This window comes from Notamacropus eugenii, chromosome X (assembly GCF_028372415.1).
Source record: "Notamacropus eugenii isolate mMacEug1 chromosome X, mMacEug1.pri_v2, whole genome shotgun sequence".
Lineage (NCBI taxonomy): Eukaryota > Metazoa > Chordata > Mammalia > Diprotodontia > Macropodidae > Notamacropus > Notamacropus eugenii.
Genome location: NC_092879.1, coordinates 75,038,207 through 75,056,202, shown reverse-complemented (window position 1 = coordinate 75,056,202; position 17,996 = coordinate 75,038,207). Strand labels below are relative to the sequence as shown.

General features: G+C 36.5%; 1 protein-coding gene across 13 annotated transcripts in view; it reads left to right on the top strand.

The window, feature by feature from the left end:
• ATRX (ATRX chromatin remodeler) overlaps positions 1-17,996 on the top strand; it is a 203,040-nt gene that overhangs the window by 41,662 nt on the left and 143,382 nt on the right. For all 13 annotated transcript variants that reach the window (XR_011971248.1, XM_072626950.1, XM_072626952.1 and 10 more), the window contains 3 exons: positions 9,762-9,874; positions 14,676-14,731; positions 17,680-17,732. Coding sequence is in view for 12 of the 13 variants with exons in the window: in XM_072626950.1 (XP_072483051.1) it covers positions 9,762-9,874; positions 14,676-14,731; positions 17,680-17,732 (222 nt within the window). In the remaining variant the exon portion in view is untranslated. The remainder of the gene's footprint in view (positions 1-9,761; positions 9,875-14,675; positions 14,732-17,679; positions 17,733-17,996) is intronic.

The following is a 17,996-nucleotide window of genomic DNA, read 5'->3' as shown; positions in this document are numbered from 1 at the left end:
GACTAGCAACCTCAGTATAATCTTTCATTATTCATTTGGACTCCTCCCATATATCTGTTGCCAAATCATGTCGTTTTGGTCTTTAGGCATTTTTTGTACGTATCTCCTTTCCCCTGTCTACGTAACAGTCACCAGTCCATTTTAGACGCCCATCACCTCTCATTTCGACAACTGCAAGACCCTTCTATTTCTGCCTCAGGTCTCTACCCCATTCAATCCTCCACTCAGCTGTCTAAGTGCAGGTTTGTCCATATTACCTCTACTCTGTTTGATATTTAAAGCCCTCTACAACCTAGCCCTTTTCATTCCTTTTATGCTTTATTCCTTTCTGTGTGCCCTGTGTTCCAGCTACCCCTGTCAGCTTGCTGTCTTCATCTCCTCCCCCAAAGCCTTTATCATCACTATTTCCTATTCCTGGAATATTCTTCCTCTTTACCTCTGGCATTCTGCCTTCCTTGACTTTCTTCAAAGCTCATTTCAAATCCTACATTCTCAAGCATATCTTTCTTAGTCCTCCCTACTTCTTCTGCCTTACCCCTGATACCACTTTCTATAATTCTGCATCTGTCTTGTGTGTACCTGATCATTCATATGTTGTCTCTCATGTTAGAATGTGAGTTCTTTGAGGACAGAGACTATTTTCCCCTTTATTTGGACCTCATTTGCTGATCATAGGGCCTAATGTAGTGTTTAATAAATGCTTGTTAAATGGTGCCCTGCCAAATGTGCTAGAATTTATCCAAACTGATATTCTCCCCTTTCAGTTGGTACATTGGGAGGTTGAATATAAACACTTGTTTTAAGACATTTTTTTCCTTTCCTCTTTTGGACTAGGTTTCATAATCTACATCATTCATTGGGAAGGCAACATGATGCAGTAGAAGTATTGCTGGATTGGGGGTCAAAGGACTTCAGCTGAAATCCTGGCTCTGTCACTTAGTAACCATGTGACCTTGAATAAATCAAATTTCTTATCACAAATGATCATTTGTCTACAAATAGGTTTTTATTCCTGTTAGTAGCCTCCTTCAAACATAGTGAGATATGTGTTTGACCATATCAAGAGTTTACTAACTTTTCTTTCATCATTCCAAAGTTGTTTTGTTGTACAGTTGAACCAGTTACTTTTGCCAGCAGTGAATGAATATGACTTTGTTTCCATAGATGCTCTGATGAGTTTTCTCATCTTTTTTCATCTTTGCTGGTTTGATTGGTGGTGAGAGGTAGCATGGCATAATGAATACCAAAGTTTAAATTTTGTCTCTGACACCTACTAGATTTTGGGCTGTAGTCAAGTCACTTAGCCTTTCGTTGCACCAATTTTACCTCTGAGATGGTAAATTTAGGGGCAGGTACAGGTACACATTAATGGAAGTTTTCCACCAGGACTTCAGACGCTAATGAAATCACATATCTGCAGTTCCTTGGGATTTAAATAATTTTTTTTTTTAGGTGACTATTGGCAGACTATTTCTTGTTATGGAAATTGCCTCTGTCCTTTAATCACTTGTTTAAGGGAGGATAGGTTTCAGTTTTCTATCAGTTTTGCATAGCAAGACTTTTGTCAGTGATATTTAATGCAGAGGTTTTGACCCCAGTCTATATCTTTTTCTTTTGATTTTAGATGCATTGGTTTTTATTTTTGCAAGAGCTTTTAAATTTTATATAATTGAGATCCCGTATAACAAACATATATAATTCATTTATTTTTTCATGTATTCTTGTCTATGCGCAAATTTTTCCTCTAGTCATAATTGTGAAGTTAACCTTTCAAGTCCCTATAATTTTTTTATGGTGTACTTTTATATATTTACATCTTATATCCACTTGAAATTATTATATGATTTGTCCAAACTAACTTTTGCCAATTTTTCCTAGTGGTTACTGTAAAATGGAGGTCCTTTCCCAGGAATTTGTCTTCATAAAATTTGAAATTTATTGCAGGAAGCATCCTTTAGAGGTCCTTAAATCCTATCACCTCATTTTATTAATGATGAAACTGAGATCCTAAAAAGGGAATGAATTTGTTCCTATCACATAGGTTATAAGTATTTTAGGCAGGAATCAAACCTAGATATTCTTGACTCCCAGTTTTACCTCTGTTTTTTGTTTTTATTCCATAGTAATTTCCTGATATCTTCCTGTGTTCCCCAGCTCTCACTCTTAGACTATATCTTGTATCAAAGAAAAACATTAAGCAAAATTAATACACACAGTGACTAGTAGATATTCATCATTTCTGGTTTAGATTCCCTATACCTGTATAATGGAGAAAGTTATATTTTTTATCATTTTTCCAGGACTGATATTAGCCATTGTAGATAATCTTCTCTTTTTTTATTATTTCTGTTTACCTTATTGTAGTTACTAGTTGCACTCTTGGTTTTGCTTGTTCCTCTCGATGTCACACCATACAGGTTTTCCCATGTTTCTTTGAATTGCTCATTTATGTCATTTCTTAGGGTAAAATAACATTCTATTACATTCATATAATCACAGTCAGTGGTTTTGTGGGCCTACCATAACTCAGAGTAGTCTTCTGTACTTGAGATCTAATTTTTTAAATTTTATTTATTTTTATTTTACTTATTTTATTTGTTTTCAGTGTTCTACAACCACTTATATATATCTTAGATTTTTTTCCCTCTTTCCCCCCTCCCTTCCTGAGATAGCGTGCAATCTTATATAGGTTCTACACATACATTCCTATTAAATACATTTTCATTTTAGTCATGTTGCTTAAAAGAATTAAAATGAGAGAAACCACAAAACAAAACAGAACATAACATGAGAAAATTTTAAGTTCCAGATCTTTCCCCCCCTTACATCTCTCCTTCCTAAGATGATAAGCAATTTGATATAGTATATTATGTCCACTCAAGTAAAACATATTTTTATATTAGTCATGTTGTAAAAGAAGAAACAGACCAAAAGAAGAAAATAAAGTGAAAATAATGTTTTGATCTGCATCTCTGAATGTGGATAGCATTTTTCATCATGAGTCCTTAGGAATTATCTTGCATCATTATATTGCTGAAAATAGCTAAATCATTCATAATTGATCATTGTATAGTGTTGCTGTTACTGTGTATAATGTTTTCCTGGATCTGCTCACTTCATTGTGCATCAATTCATGTAAGTCCAGGTTTTCCAAGACAATCCTGTTAGTCATTTCTTATAGCACAGTAGTATTCCATTACATTCATATACCACAACTAGTTCAGCCATTCTCCAATTGATGAACAGTTGATTCAAGTCTTCCCAGATTTTTCTGAAACCATCCCTTTCATCATTTCTTACAGCATAATGGTATTCCATCATGTGCATATACCATAACTTTTTCTAGCCATTCCCTAATTGCTTGGTTATATCCTCAGTTTCTAATTCTTTGCTACCACAGAAAGAGCTGCTATATATATTTTTGTATGTATTGACCCTTCTTTGATTTTTTTGAGGTATAGAACTGGTATATTTTGTTTGGTATAGTTCCACATTGCTTTCCAGAATGATTGAACTAGTTCATAGCTCCATGAAAAGTACATTAATGTTCCTGTTTTCCCATATCCTCATACTTGTGATTTTTCTTTTTTATCAGCTTTGCCAGTCTGATGATTATGAGTTGTATGAATAGGCCTTTTTTGCCCATAGGTAACCCGGAAACCATGTCATCAGGTGGTCACAAGGACATTTTTGTGGTCACAAGGAACCTGCCAATGGCAAAGTTCCTTGAACCTTAGTCCTCCGGGACAATCAAATCTTGCGGACATCTTCCTTGCATTTTAGGGAATGATCCAACTTAATCTATAAAGTCACAATGGGATCCTAAGAGATCCTGATGGTTCTTTGTCACAAGATCCTTCAGGACTTCCCGAGGACCTTCCACCCTTTAGTATCCTTTACTTTAGTACCCTTATGGAACAGCCTTATTCTGGGTAATGTACAGAACCTGGTAGGCAGTGCTTTTGGAAAAAGAAGGGAAAAATTGATGGCCTCCTGAAGAATTGACCAAATGTGGAAGAGAGTAAATACTAGGCATCCAACACTTCCTCTGCCACTAACCCTTCACTGAGAACTGAATCCTGGATCTTAATGATCTGGTACTTATGGTTGGTCATGCTGATAATCTGGACCAGCATCAGGAACATCAAAGCCCCAGCAGAGATGATAGCACCTGCAGCACAATCACCAATTTGGATCACTGCCTGGGTCATCTTTAGTAAGATTGTTAGAAATTCCCCTTTTTCATACAATCTGTTTGAGTGCCAATGTTAACTTTGTAACTTGCTCTGTATCACTACCCTCTCATTTTCATAGCCCACCAGTCAGGATGCTCCCTTCTCTGGGAGCACCATTGAAGGAGTGATAACAAATTTCCATTCCTTTAGAGGCCTCAGCTGTGACAGACTGGCTCCTTCTTTCTCAGAAGTTGAATAAGGTCTCTCTCCCTCATCTTCTTCCCAGAACTCAGGATTGCTAATTTAACAAGGTGATCTTCTTTCTTCCATATATGTAAACATTCATCATAATTATTTAGTGACAGTTTTACTTCCCCCATGTATCTCCAAACAATATCACCCTTTGATCCTTTAGACCTTTTATGGGAAGGAGTTGTCCACATATTATTCCAGAGAAGAAAGAACTGCCAAATAAGAGGGACCCAAAGCTGTTTTCCCTAGGTGTGTGGAGCCTCTTAAGGTTTTAGGAACCTCAAAGCACGAATGACAGTTCTGTGGGGAAAAAAACAAAACAAAAACAAAACACTGTCCAAAATCAGTCTTTAAGAGGTTATTGGAGGTTGGATCTGAGAACTGTCAGACAGGAGTGCATCTCCTCCCCCGCTAAGGTGGCATTGATTTTTCCTGGATTTGGCTTCCTGGAGTTGGGGCATATGAATCTGGCAGTAAGAGGTGGGATGATGAAGCTTTGATTAGCAAAGGCAAAACTCTTTCCCTGAGGTGGGGTTTAGAGGTCCAATTTGCCCACCAGGGACTGTTTGATGACCTCATAGACTAAGTTGGTCTTATTAGCATTAAGAACCCAGTTGGGTAGTAAATAGTTACCTTGTCTTTAGGAATATCATGATCCCATTGGTAGGACAACATAGCATCATGGGCTCTGATGCCCCTGTTTTCACTGGACTTCAGCTTTGACAATAGCTTCAACATGGTTTTAGTTCAGTAAAGGGCTTTCTTTAGCCATTATGATGTCTCTTGTCCAATTCAAAATTAAGGTATCAATATTGTTATGTACATCATTTCTCTACATCTGTTTTAGGTCTCTGTCCCCTTCAGTGTGGCAGTGAGGGAGAGTTCATGTAACCTAGTGGAAGGATGGTGAAGGCATACTGTATTTTCTCTAATGTACTGCAAACTGTCGACTGCCACCTGCCTTTCTCATTGGATTGTTTTGTGGGGAATTGGTATAGCAAAGTACTCCAGCTTCCTTTTCACCTTCCTGGGGACCTGATATTATTTGATGTTAACTACAATTCCGTGACTCAGGGAACTCTTAAGTTTTTACATTTTGCTTTGTGCATTATAACTTGCACAGTGGTTGCTAAAAGGTCCCATATAGGTACTAATTTCTAAAACCTCCTGGTGCCTTTTCCCTCCGTGGCCTGCCCTTTACCACCTCCTGTTGAAGCTGCAGTTCCCTGGTGGGCCTTTTGCAGGACCCTTGCTGTGATAGTAGCTTGGCTAACAGTGTTTTGCAGTCTCATATCCAAATGGGATGGTGCTTAGGTAGAACTAGAGAACCCCTACTACTTGAGTGCTAGATTTCATGGTATAGTTTTACTAGCACTCCTGGAATCTCAAGATTAATTGCTTCCTTACTGTTTTATAGGAGCTACACTCATGACACTCTCTCCAGGAGGATGTTTCTACTCTCCTCCCACTTAGAACTTGGGCCTCTGCTTCCATCTGCACCCCTTATTAACTCTTCACTCTTACAGCAAGCAGTATTTATTTATCTCTTCCATCTCTGTCCTGATCTCCTATTTTACTAGTTGATCTGCCCATACCTAGGTGGTGTTGGGGAGATGCAGAGCTAAAGCATGATACCATTTGGGTTGCTCTTTGAGATGAGGATAGGATCTTGTTGTCATGTGATGTGGTAAGCTGGGGAGAGATCCAAATGATCAAACCATTTCATTTAGCAACTTGACCCCCTTCCTTAACTGCTATCTGAGAGCCAGATGCAATGGGAATTAATATTTATGGAGCCAGGTAGACACAAACTTAGCCCTTGATGAACATGTCTCCATCTGGAGTTTTTAACTGATTTACCTGCATTTGCATGAGTAATTCACCTGAGAGCTCCCCTTGCAGTTGGAACTCTACATTAGCTTCAAGACTTCGGTAGCCATCATTCTAATGCAGAAGTTCTTAATCTTTTTTGTGTCATGGACCCCGCTGGCATTTGATGAAGCTTATATATGTCTCAGAAAATTGTTTTGTTTCCTGTGTTCATAAATGAAAGAATGCAAAGTGACCTGCCCAGAATTACACAGCTAGTGTCTGAGTATTTGAATTTACGTTTTCCTTACTCTAGGCCTCGTGTTCAATCCACTGTCCCATCTAGCAGCCTCTAAAACGTTGCTGTGAGTGTTTTGGTATGTTTTTGTTTTGGGTTTCTTTTTCCCAGTGGTGGGTTGCTATGACATCTATTTCTTTTCATTTTTGTTGTAGGCTGGATAATTTTTTAAAATTATTTTTTCTTTTTTAGGTTAACATATGTTTTGAAAACAAACAACTGATCATCATTTTCCCTGTGACTGAGACTTTGAAACCTCTGAGCTGTCTTTTTATTCATCTGTCTCCCTGATTTTCCATATTAAGTCAGTTGACAAGTCCTGGCCTCAGGTGTTTTCTATCAGTACTCCCTCTTTTCCATTCCTATTGCATCTATTCTATTTTAGGCCCTTTGCTATCTTCCAATCTAATGTGATATAAAGCCATCATAATTGTCTTTCCTTTAGTTTCTCCCTTGTCTAATCTGTGCCTTCATACTGCTCTCTTAATGCATATCTCTTAGCCCTGCTTTAAAAATCTTTAGTGGTTCCTCTTGCTCTATTAAATAATACAACTTCTTTGTCCTGGCATTCAGGGTCCTCCAAATTTCACTTCTCAACTTGTGTATTTTTCTCTGCCTTCTAACTAAAATGAAATCTTTTTAAAATTTTTATTTATTTATTTATTTTTAGGTTCTACACATACATTCCTATTAAATACATTTTCACCTTAGTCATGTTTCATAGAAGAATTAAAATGAATGGGAGAAATCATAAAACAAACCAATACGTAATACAAAAGAAAATGATCCGCTACATTCTGTGATCGAATTCCATAGTTCTTTCTCTGGATGTGTGGAAGACATTTTGCCTTAAGAGACCTTAGGGAATTTTTTAAGTCCTTGCGTTGCAATGAAGTACTAAGACTACCAGAAAAATTCCTCACACGCTGTGGTTGTTGCTGTGTACCAAGTTCTCCTGGTTCTGCTCCTTTCACTCAGCATCAGATCATATAAGTCTTTCCAGGCCTCTCTGAAGTCTTCCTGTTCATCATTTGTTATAGCACAATAGTATTCTATTACGTTCATATACCACAATTTATACCTTTCATTTTGTCATCATTCTCCTTGGCGTTTAAGACTAGTAGAATCTCTTTGTCAAAGGGCATGGACATTTTAGCAATTTGTGAAATTGAAATTGATTTTTAATTCTATTTTGTTAAGAGTTAATTAATCTACAGTTACTATTCAATCAGTTTAGTCAAGCTCATCATGGTAGCAACTTTCATTGCCTGTGTGTCATTGCTTGAAGACTAACCCCCATCATCTGAGAAACGATCTCATCTCCCAATGATAAATGGGGAAGAGTTGGGATGACACTTATCCCACCTCCTCATTCAAATATGTACCAATTAAAATTGTCTTCCCTTTATCTTGTGATCTGAATCATATGTCTCATTTGTGGTTAAGGGGGTTTTAGAAGGGAAGGTCCAAGCAATCATAGCACACTGAAATTAGAGGGTATTTTTACTTTCTGGTCAATTATAAAAAGACATACCTTTGTTGCTGAAAATGTTGCTCTGTCATCCTGTTCATCTCCATAAAAGACCCTGCCCTCTCCGACTCTGGGTCTCTGACTACTGAGGAGTCATTGATCCACTCTATTGGCTACTGCTAGCCTAGCTAAATAAATTAATGGTGCTGGGGTCTTTGCTACCTTAGTCTACCTTCTTTTCCATGGAGGCAAACTCCATAATAGTTGTACTAATTTACATCACCAACACTGTATTAACATGCTGATCTTTTCTACTACCCTTCTTGTCATTGATTAGTCCTATTTTTTTTTATCTTGTTCAGTTTCTAATTGTGAGGTACAACCCTCCAGGTTATTTTGATTGGTTTTATCATTGGTTTGGTACATTCTGTCCTATTATTGTTCATAGTTTGTAACGCTTCTTTTGTTCATATCCTTTGACTCTTATCCATTGTAGTGCAACATTAATAGTATTGTAGAACTCAACCACCACTTTGTTTATTGGGAGCATTTCTTGATGTAATCCTGGCCCTGGCATTGCCTGGTGCTGGCATTGGGTGTTTCCCCTCGCTCCACCCTGTCCCACCTTGCATGACCAGGCAATGTAGTTAATAGATGAAACTAGTGGTAGTTTCCTTGGTTTGGGACAAGTTTGCAGCCAACATGATGTCTAAGTTCCCGGATCTGGAAAGATCTGAAGATCTAAGGCCTATTGCCTGTATGAATCCCCAGATGTTGATTTGCTGAAGAATTATAATAAAGAAGTTGGTATGTGAGTATTGCAAGATGTGAGACCATTTGGTATAAAAATCTATGAATTTGAGGTCACAGAACCTGGATTAAAACCCCATCTCTGCTGCTTCTCTTATCTGACCATGTACCAAGTACCTTTGCTTCATTTGCTCATGTGTGAATTGATTTTAAGATCTTTTCCAAGCTCTAAATGCTCTGATTGTATTTCAGGGGTGTCTGTAATTCAGCCATGAGTTTAATACTACTTTCTCCCCTCAATAACGCTCTTGATTTTATCATTGGATAATAGGATCATGGATTTAGAACTGGAAGAGGCTTTAGTAGCCATACAGCCCCGTTCTTTCATTTTGCATTGTAAAAAAATTAAGCAAGAGAAGTTAAATGACTTCCCCAGGGTTACTCAAATAACCAGGTTAGTAAATATCTAAGGCAGGATTTGAACCCAACTCTTACTGAGTCCAAATCTAATGCTTTATCCTTTATACCACCTTGCCTCTCCCAGTAGTTTCTAGTATTGATTTTTTAAAAAGTGTTTTGATTAAGCAATGAAATAGGAGGTAGGTTGATGGTTTGGTAGATTCTTGCTTCCACTTTTCACAAAATGAATAAGTAAAATTGGTAAATAACTTTATTAAATTGTTATTGAAAAACTTCCCATGTTAAAATAACCAGTTATGTTAAATATTTTAATATACATTGCAGTCTAAAAAGTGATTTTTAAAAAGAAATTTAGACAGCTTGATTTCAACACTTAGCACTATCTTTTGAGAGCTAGTATACTTTTATTTTAGCATCTTAATGCGTTGCTTTTGGTCATTTTGATTTCCTTTGTGAATTAAAGGGCTAAAAAGTCCTTAAAAACCTTTTGGGATATATTTGGATATTCAGGTTTTGAGGAATTTTACTTATTTTTGATAAATCTTAAGTGTTAACCTCAGAGACTAAAGTTTTTTATTTTTGACAGTGAAAGCAAGTTGAATACATTGGTGCAGAAACTTCATGACTTTCTGGCACACTCTTCTGAAGAATCTGAAGACGCACATTCTCCTCCAAGACTGACTTTGAGCAAGGTTATAGGTAAATGGGAAAAATCTGACGGGTCCTATCTTGTAGAATCTTGGAATATTTTCCAATAATTTAACTTTCTGTTTGCCATTGTATGTTCTGTTAACAAAGACTTTACTTTTAGTTGAGTGTTCCTGGTTATTCAGAAACTTTCTCAAGAAGCTCAACTACCGTGAATAAATATGTGAAGTATATAACATTTACATTAAGAAAACTTTCGATGTGCCATAGGGTTGATGGTACTTATAGATCACATAGGCAAAACTTTAATCACTAAAATTGTAAGAGTCAATAGAATTTTTTACAGAAGTCAAAGCTGTACCAATGATAGAATAACCTTACTCTGACGGTTCTCACCTTCCCTTTCTTAACAAAAGTGAAGCAGCCAGAAACACTTGGCTTTAGTCTTCAGAAATGTTTAAATTCACCATATGACTTTATTTGAATAGCGTAGAAATCAGGCATTCCTACTGCTTATTTTTTTATCTTCCTCTCTTACTGTACAGTGCTAGAGGGAATTTAGTTGTCTTTTTTAAACTTTGTAGTTGACTTAGTCCTACCTAGAATTATAACAAGAGATGGTCATTGAGACCATCTTTAGTAGGAATTCTTAGCCTTATAAAGAATACAAAAGAAATTCAAAATAGAATTCTAGTCCTTTAGTCCTTTAAAGCCTTTTTGAGGATGTTAATCTTTGGGCTTGTGTGTAACGAATACCTCCAATATTGTCTGCTGTGTCCTCTTGCCTTTGAGATGATGCTCATTATCCTCTTAGGTACAGAGTTCCCACAGTAAGCTCCTAAGACTCAATTAAGTCTTAACCTTCCCTGACAGATTTATATTTCTGTAAAGGCAAGGATTTACTAGCAAGATCTGATCTCATAGGCAAACAATTCCCTTTTTTACTAGTGTCCTTGCTGTTAATGTTTGGGAAGGACCCTTCTGCTCTCCCTATCCCTGGCCAATCCCCACAATTCCTTGAGAGAGCTCACTTCTGTTACCTTTGGGCACAGTCAGTCTTCATTCTAGTGATTGTGCACTCTCTTTTTCTCTGATCATAGAAATTTGTAGAACTTTCCAAACAACTACTGTTGCTGGTGCTGTATGTACATATTTAAAAGTCTTTAAACCTATTAACCATTAGCTTTTTATCCACTAAAACCAAAAACACCCTGTCATTGTTCAATTTCTGCTTGGACCTTAGAGATGCTGTCTTTATTAGGATTTAATTTTTCTTATTTTCAACCAGAGCTTTACCCTAGTATAAAGTCAGTTTGACATTAGGTGTTAATATCACAGGTAACTAAAATTTTTGGATTTTAGCATCTTTTGATAAAATTATATGATTTTTATTGTTATTACTATGGTTTATTATATTGATTGTTTTCCTAATATTGAACCAATTTTTTATTCTTGGTATAAATCCAATCTGATAATGGTATATCATTTTTGTGATATGTTACTATATTCTCCTTAATATTTTATTTTAAAATTTTGTCTCATTTGTGCGTAGTTTCCTTCTTTCCTCTCTCCTTCCCACCCTCTCTTTGGTTGAGGTATTCTCTAGATTTTAGTATAGTTCTTCCTATATATTCATTTGCCTTGCATTTAATAAGTTAGAGCACTGAATCTGATTGAATGACATTTTTAGGTTTTTGCTTTGCTAGATCCCAGTGAAGTTGTGCTTCAGAGACTTGCTTAGGGGAAGTCAGTCCTTCCAAATGTTTATTTGATAAGTTCTTTCTTACAGCATCATGAGCACCCAGAACCTCCAGGATCAGAATTTGCATATTTTGTTTGTTTCTTTTTTGGGCTGATCAGTGAACTCCTTTCCATATTTGACCTTTTGATGCTTTTTATCACTTGATGATTTTCATATTTTTATAGTCCAGCTTTAGAGAGGCTATTATTTTCTCCTTAATCGGTTAAATTTGTTCTTATAGGGTTAATGGTGGTACCTTGAGAAAGGCTTACAGGGGCCATTCTCTCAGGTTTTTGTATGTTTCAATAGCTGAGAGAGTGGCTTTATAACCCATTCCAGTCAGTTATTCTTCTTTCGGCAAAAATAAGTGTTATTAAAATATCAGTAAAATATTACCCAGTTTCTCATTATTAATCACTTGTATGTATTTTTCAAAAAAGACTGTCCAATTGAATGAGATATGTACCAACATAGAGCTAGAAATTAAGTACCTTGCTAACAGTCTACCTAATCACTGCCTACTTTGACCCTTCTTTTCATAAATAGCTTCACAATAACTCTGCTTGGTAGGCTATAACTTAAGAGCTTGTCTTCCCTAGTATTCAACAAATAATTAATACTTATGTACTATGAACAGTACACTTTGACAGGCTTTTAACATGGTATAGAAATAAAGAAGATTCAAGTCCCTGCCTTAAGGAGCTAACAGTCCAGAAGCTTGATAAGACACGTCCCCAGAGAGGGCCCTGCTTGAATCTTAGCAGTACTTAAGAGGAGTATAAAGTGCTATGTGATCTCTCTTCCCCTTTGGGTGTATTAGGCATACATCCCTTCATATAATAGGGGACATTTGAGCTGATCTTTTAAGTATGGTTGTCTTTCAATTGGTAGAGATAGGAAGAAGTTACTTGAGGAAGTGGGAACAGTACAACGTGTTTGGGAATGGCAAGTTACTCTAGACTAACCGGGCTTAAATATTGTAAGGCTTCAGAGATAGGTTGGAGTTAGGCTGTTTAAGGCCTTGAATTCTAGTGCTATGGAACTTGGACTTGATTCTTTAGATTATTGGAGGCCATTGAATGTTTTTGAACAGTAAATTGACCTCATGAGAGCCAAAGGATAAAATACATTTGTGGAAAAGGAACCAGTAGGGTTGTTGCCCTGTTGTGGGGTTGCCAAACAGTCAGGTAAGACTCAGGGAGGGCCTGAAAAGTTGGCTGGTAGTAAAAATGATGTCCTAGAGACAAATGAAAGAGACATTGTGGAGATGGAATTACTTGGACCTGATAACTAGATTTGTGGGATGGAGGAAGAGTCAAAGCACCAGTGAGAAAGGTAGGGATATCATTAATAAAATCTGAGCATTCTTTCTATGGAGCAATTCTTTTTATCAGTTTGAGCTTTTATATTCCTTCAGGTTTAAAGATTCTGGGATTCTGTTTGGCAAAATTTCCTTACTTGTGTTCCATGGAACCATGGAATTCTGGGCTAGAATTTCTATATTTGCGAGATATGTCAATGGTATTTATTGTCCCTACTTTCCCTTGAGAGACAATGAGACAGGCAGGTACTAGCTGCCCCATATTTGTACAGGCTAAGGATGTTACAATAAGAAGTCGTCATTCTTCTACCCCAGAACTGTACTCCCACCCCCCCTCCCATTCTACCCTCTTTTCTCCCACCTCACCATATTCTGAACCAAGAGCTTGCCAATCAGAAAACATAATATCACAAGTAAAGATGAGACATTGTGTCTCCCAGCTACTTTTGGGCGGATAATTTGAAATGTTCTCTTTCTTTCTCCCCACCCTATCTTTTTAAATTCAAATTGATATAAAAGTTACTTTGGATAAAATTGGTCAAAATTGAACATTAATCACTCTAGGCCTTACTCTTCTCTTTTTCTTCTTGTGCTTGCTTGGGGACCCCCCTCTCTCCCCCTGCCCCCCAGCCAAGCAATTAAACTATTTGAGCTGAATAATTTGGGTTCCTCACATACTGGGAGACACATAAGGGGTAGAGACTGGATCTGTTATTTCTCTGGTATAGAGAACTCTCAGATAAGGAAGCACCCTTGACCAGTACAAGTTGACATCTCTGCAACCTTAGTCTTAGAGAGCTTGACTAGGCCCTGAGAGTAGTGACAAAACTACTTTGACTTTCAGTTCCCTTAGTGACAGTTTCTACAATAGGAATTGAGTTGTAATATACATTTTACTTTTTTGTACTTTTAGTGACTGTGTAGTTTAATGGTCAGTTTTTTAAACAGTCATTTAGTCATATGAGAATATTAATTGTGTGTGTGTGTGTGTGTGTGTGTGTGTGTATTACATTGACAGGATTTTTGAAGGAAATGGTAAGATTCATGAGCTTAAATTGTGGAACTGATGGTTTTTTCTTAGTGGAATAAAGTTCTCATAGTTTTAATGAAAGTTAACAATCATTTGCTTCAGTATTCTTTAGGAATCTGTCATTTCATTCCTGTGAGTACTTCCTCCACTCATGATATGATATATATATATCATAGATCATAGATAGATCATTACTCTTCAGCACCTCTAATGTAGATGATGTTTCTGAGTTCCTTTGGCCAAAAAAAATTCCTCCCTTAAGAGTAGTCTTGTGGCCATAGGCCTTTCCAAATTTAGCTAGGCCAGGACTCATACTTGGCAAGAATGTCCATTGAAATGCCTAGGTTTGAAGCCTTTCTTACTTGTTAGGTTAGGCCCTGCTGTACTCCTACTGCTCTGCTTGTACAAGCTTTATGAGAACAGAGTCACCTTGAGGGTAAAGTATCATTCATTACAGTTTCACTGTACTGGGAGATTCTTTACATAAAAATGACATCACTTTTTATGAAATTATCTAATGCTTACACCATAATTAATTTTATGGAGGAAAAGGGTGAGAGTAGCCTGCTAGTTGGTACAGGGGTTGTATTAACTTTAAATCTAATGTGGTCACAGCAATATCACCTAAATACCACACTAATTAAAGAAATCAGAGCAGAAATTAATTTTTGTATTGGCAATTGTATTTATTCTTTTGTAACATTATTGAGATAATGCTTTTGAAACATAAATACTGTACTTGATTGGTTCTTTTTTCTAGATAAAAGCAGTAGGTCTGGAAATAGTTCGGATCCAATGGAAATCAGCAAGGAGGAGGTAAGAATAATTTGAAGTATTTTTGAGATAGTTATATGCTTCCAAGATATTAAGTAGGAACAACTTTATACTGAGTGCAATTAATGCAAATCTTTCCAGATATAGAGTATTTAACATCTTATAAATAACACTGTTTACTAATGCAATTCAGAATATTTTATTATTTTTTTCTCTACTTTTATTTTTCCCTTTCTTTTAACATTGTACCCATTTGGGAAGGAAAGGAAGCAAATGACATTAGCTGTCCTTTTTTCCATCTCTAGCAAATAATTATGCTAGCTTCTTCTATTTGTGTAAATCTGTAGACCTCTTGAAAATGGTGACTTTCTTATGTCCTTTATATCAATGTTTCTTAGTAAATATGTAGAATGTCTTTTGATTTTATTTTGCAAAAAATTTGCTGTGAAACTTTTCATGCCTAGAGCTCTAAGTGCCTTCCTCTCAAGCTGTCATTTTATGTATGTCCTCCTTTTCACAGCCAAACTACTGGAAAAAGTTTTCTACATTCCTTACATTAAATTGCTTTTTTAAAACTTACATTAATCTCCTGCATTCCACCTCTTTTACCCCCCCCTTCCATATTCCACATTCCTTGCTAATACTTAGTGTATCTTGAGCCAGTCATTTGCGTGGATCTTTGCAAGTATAGCATTGAGAAAGTCATCAAGAAAAGAAAATGGACATTTTTCTTGCCCTCCCTTTTCCCTCTTTGAAGCTTTCTGATTGTGTGTAGTCCTCTTCTCTAGTAAATATTGATAAGTATCTGAATCAGATTGTTGGATAAGGTAGGATGATTTGCATAGTCTGAACAGATACACTTTCATTTTAATCAATTAAGCTCAGCAAATGCAGCATTTGTTGTTATTTATTCATTTATTTATTGTTGTTTAGTCTCTTCTGACTCTTCATGACCCCATGGAGCATAGTACATCAGGCCCTTCTATCCTCCACTATTTCCTTAAGTCTGTCCAAGCTTGTGTTTGTTATTTCTGTGATACTATATATACTTTTTATCCTCTGCTGTCTCCTTTTCCTTTTGGCTTCAGTCTTTCCCAATGTCAAGATCTTTTCCAGTGAGTCCTGTCTTCTCAATATGTAGCCAAAGTTTGACCTTCTAGTAAATAGTCTGAGTTAATGCCTTTCAGTATTGACTCAAGTATTGATAGTACTTAATGAAAACATCTCATTCTGCACACTGAGTCCTTCACATCTGAACGTAGGTGGCTTGTTTCATCATTGGTTCTTTTTCTGATCAAGAGTACCTTGTTCATTCAGCATTGTTTATCTTTACTGTATTGTTGTCATTGTATAAATTGTCTTGGTTCTGTTCATTTCATTCTGCATCAGTTCAGGTAAGTCTTCCCAGGACTCCTTGAAGCCATCTCCTTCTTCATTTCTTACAGCACAATGATATTATTTCACATTTGCATGCCATAATCTTTTTAGCCATTCCCCAATTGATTGACATCTCCTCAGATTCCCTTTCTTTGTCACCTCTAAATGGGGTATAAATTTTAGTGTGTCCTAAGAGTTTGTTTTGCTTGGAAATAATTCCTCTCTTAATCTATGTTTTATTCTCTAATTTTCCCTTTTCTACTTTCCCTCTTATTTCCTTGTTTACTGAAATGTAGTTCTATACCCAACTCTGTATGTGTGTATATTTTTTTCTCTGACTAGTCCAGGTGAGAATGAGCGTCAAGTGGCAGCTGCTCCCCCATCCTTGTTTGTAAGGATTTCTGCTTTTATGCCATGGTTATGTGAGATAATTTTCCCTGATCTTTTCTCCCTCTACCTCTTCCCCACCATATTCCTTTTCCCTTCTCTTTCCATTCTTCTCTTAAGATCATTAAGACATAGATTAAGCACACCCTTGTCTTTTCTAATTAGACTGCTTTAACCCCTGAGGATGCTAGGGTTCAGAAGGAACACATTTTTTTCCCCCATAATTGAATGTAAGTAGTTTATTCTTGTTTGATCTCTTATGATCCCTTATGCTTGTTTTTGTTTAACTTTTTACGTTTGTCTTAACTTCTATGTTTGAACTTCTGAGTTTCTCTGCAGTTCTGGTCTTTTCACCAAGAATGCTTGGCAATTCTTTTTCATTAATGGTCCATATTCCCCCTGTAGCATTATACTAAGTCCATGTCTTTTATACTCCAAGCTCTATGTTCCTTGATAGTCCTGACTCCAGGAGCTTCTGTTTTCTTGGTTTAAACAGTGTATGTACAGACAAATAATTGCCAGATATATATACACAGTAAGACTAAGTTAAATTTTTTGTGATTATTGGGTAACAAGTGTTAGCTTGCTAAAAGCTAGAGGAATCATAAACACAAGCACATAGTGAATGCAGAAATCAAATAGAAGTTTAGGGCTTTTGGCTCAAAAATTTGGTTTTCTTTCCATTGTAGGCCATTGCTTAACATCTCATTGTTCTCAGGGCCCTGGTATGAGGGGCCACGGAACTTATCTGCATTGGCTGCTGTAATACTGTTTGACCAATTGACCCTTCTATTATCTTCCTCTTATGGAACTGATTGATAACTATAATGTCATTTTTCCCTTAATATTTTGTTTGAAAGTTTTAGGGTAAACTGGAACTGTCTGTTCATTTTTAAAATATTCAGATACAAGGCACTAATGAGGTAAAGTATTCATAGTTCCTGGTTTCCTATCTTAGAGCAGTTTCTAAGTGGTTTATCACCTGGGAGGCATTGCTGGCAGTGAATTTTGGAATACAGCTTAATGATTACAACCCTCTCCTGCTCTGGTTTACCTTTTATTCCCACAGCAACAATGCTCATGACTGTCTTCTTTCTCCCTCCCCCCCCCAAATAAATAACAAATTAATTTTTTGGGGCTCATTGTTTATTTAAAGCGACATTACTACAGTAAAGGGATAACATTTATTGAAGGATATTTTTTCACAAATTATGTTTGTTGTTTAGGCACATACCTCTTCAGAGAAAGCCAAATCTGTAGGACCATCCCGTTCAAAAAGGTTAGTTGATGGAAAAGAAATCATTTTAAGTTCTTTTTCATTTTGAAACATTTTTGAAAACCAGCAAAAATTAACGATGAAAATTTTGACTAATGTCATTCTAAGTAAATTATCTTTACAAGTTTTTAGAATTATGAACTTTATGAAGTTGGTAGTTATTAACTCATATAATCCCAAAATAATTTTAAAACAGTAGTGCTTTTCAGACATTAATGTATAAAATGTTGCAGTGTGGTACATGTGATGTATTGCTCAGCTCTGCTA